At 39.8% G+C, this 2,496-nt stretch overlaps 1 protein-coding gene across 19 annotated transcripts in view; it reads right to left on the bottom strand.

The window, feature by feature from the left end:
* Positions 1–1,300: 1,300 nt before the first annotated feature.
* Positions 1,301–2,496, bottom strand: part of ABI1 (abl interactor 1) — an 80,251-nt gene continuing 79,055 nt past the window's right edge. For all 19 annotated transcript variants that reach the window (XM_040548783.1, XM_040548765.1, XM_040548768.1 and 16 more), the window contains one exon: positions 1,301–2,351. In XM_040548783.1, coding sequence (XP_040404717.1) covers positions 2,176–2,351 — 176 coding nt within the window. In that variant the 3' untranslated portion in view covers positions 1,301–2,175. The remainder of the gene's footprint in view (positions 2,352–2,496) is intronic.

Raw genomic sequence — 2,496 nt, 5'->3', positions numbered from 1 at the left:
TGAAAACTGAAATTGCTCCAAATTTCGTTCATTCACAACAATAAATAGAACATGCATGTGGCTAGCTGTTAAAAACATCTGTCAAAATAGATGGTTTGAATGTTTTCCTGGTTGTTAAACTACAGAAGTACTTGGAATTTTATATATGTGAAAGGTTTATAATAACAAATTACATGTAGACTTTAATAGGTTATATATATCTCATGAGGCTCCCCACCTGGAGTACTGTGTTCAGCTCTGGGGCCCGCAGCACCAGAAGGACATGGATGTATTAAAATGAGTTCAGAGGAGGGCCATGAGGATGATCAAGGGGCTGGAGCACCTCTCCTACAAAGACAGGCTGTGGGAGTTGGGGTTGTTCAGCCTGGAGAAGAGAAGGCCCTGGGAAGACCTTATAGCGGCCTGCCAGTGCCTAAAGGGGGCCTACAGGAAAAACAGGGAGGGACTCTGTCAGGGAGGGTGTAGTGATGGGAATGGCTTTAAACTAAAAGAGGGGAGATTTAGATTAGACATTAGGAAGAAATTCTTCACTGAGAGGGTGATGAGGCTCTGGCACAGGCTGCCCAGAGAAGCTGTGGATGCCCCATCCCTGAAGGTGTTCAAGGCCAGGCTGGATGGGGCTTTGGGCAACCTGGTCTGGTGGGAGGTGTCCCTGCCCATGGCAGGGGGTTGGAGTTTGATTATATTTAAGGTCCCTTCCACCCCAAACCACTCTATGATGCTCTTCTATGATATGAAGGTATGTTATCGGTTGTTACTTGCCAGTAGTTAAGAAAATAAAAGGCTTGGTATTTCTAACTCGCTCCAAAATGAATGAGTCAACAGCCAGTCAAAGCTTCAACTCCATCATTGCCCATCACTCATTTATGGAGCATATTCGGTACCTTCCCCCTACAAGACTGCTTTGAAGTCCCAGACACATTCCTATGGCAGTAATTAACCGGTACTACCACATTCCTTTTCCAGGTTATTTCAGCCAAAGAATTTGTAGACCAGAGAAGTCTCACCTCTAACCACCTCTGCTTGTTAGCCCTTAATGCAAAGGGCTAAGTGCCTTGCTCCATTCCCTGTTAAAAGAAGCCACATCCTGTTGCGGTTGTTCCCCCTGTGTCACATCTTGAGAGCAGCCTCGTTCTGCTCAGCTGGGCACAAAACCAAGTCCAGATACAGTTTCCACTGAGACATGTCAGTTACAGATAATGTCCGAATTACTGCATCTTGGTAACTAGATTCAACCAAGAATCCTTGCTAAAATTTATTTTGGAAGAAAAGAACTTTTAGGAGTTTGTATAATGGGTAATTCAGGTTTCATATCTAATTTATTTGCCCTCTGTCAGTGATAAAGTCATGTTACAAACATTTGCTTTTTAGTACATTGCCTGGGATAACACAGCCATGGTTTTGCTACGTTAGCATTCCAAACTTCTTTGCCAAGCCAACCAACAAAGTAATGGACAAGACCTTTGGTTCACTTATATATTTATGAATGGAAAAAGTCATAATGTAAATTTACTTATTAAAAAAACTTGGGTACAAATTACACATACATAAGACCACCCATTTTTTGATTCACATGGACACCTTAGACCCAAACAACTCATTATAATAGACTTTAGTGAGAATACTCCAGGTAAAGATTACAACAATTGGAAGCATCTTGGATTTTTAAAAAAGTATATTTCAATACATAAGTTTGTATGCATGCTTTAAACAAATATAGTTCAAGAATGAGCAAAGAGTCTAAACAAAAAGTAATATGACCAGCACTAACATTAAACTTCTCATCCAGATTTTAATATGTTAGTCTAACGTAGTGTTAGTTACCATGCTGTACTGAAAAATGTAATGGCACAATCTGAATCATGGTTCATTAAATATTATACCCTACTTCCCCAGAATATTTAGGCTGGTCATAAAATTAACAATGCATAAGTAAATAAGTATAACCAGTTACAGACAGTTGCTTGTTTTACAAATTGCCATCAGGTTAAGACATACTGTCTCCAGAGACTTAGAGAGATGGACATTCAATCATACCATTAAAACAGTATGGCCTGAAGAAATGGGCACATTTTCTGAAAGTATATTAAGACAATTCTGTTAGCTTTTAGTTACCCCTTGTAAATAATCATGGTATGACTGAATACAAGACCCAACTTTGAAAAGCAAAGGATTTTAATCGGCATAGTGCATGATTGATTCGACGTAATTCCCAGGAAACAAGCCAGTTACTCGATTGCAAACTCCTTCATACCAGCCATCATCGTTCTTCTTTATCACATAAATGATTGCACCCTCCATAAACGACAGCTCATCGTCTTTGTCCTTTGTATAGTCATATATAGCAACAACTGTGGATTGAACAGAGGAAAAGTTTAGCATCACGTTAACAGCACCAGTATGAAATTCTTTTGAAGTACAATTGTATTTTGAAAAGACTAGTTTGCCATCCTGGGGCTTTCCATTCCGAATTCACAGGGTTTTCCTGATCGACGT

This window comes from Cygnus olor, chromosome 2 (assembly GCF_009769625.2).
Source record: "Cygnus olor isolate bCygOlo1 chromosome 2, bCygOlo1.pri.v2, whole genome shotgun sequence".
NCBI classification, from domain to species: domain Eukaryota; kingdom Metazoa; phylum Chordata; class Aves; order Anseriformes; family Anatidae; genus Cygnus; species Cygnus olor.
Note: the sequence above shows the minus strand (reverse complement) of the source record. Positions and strands in the feature narration are given on the sequence as shown.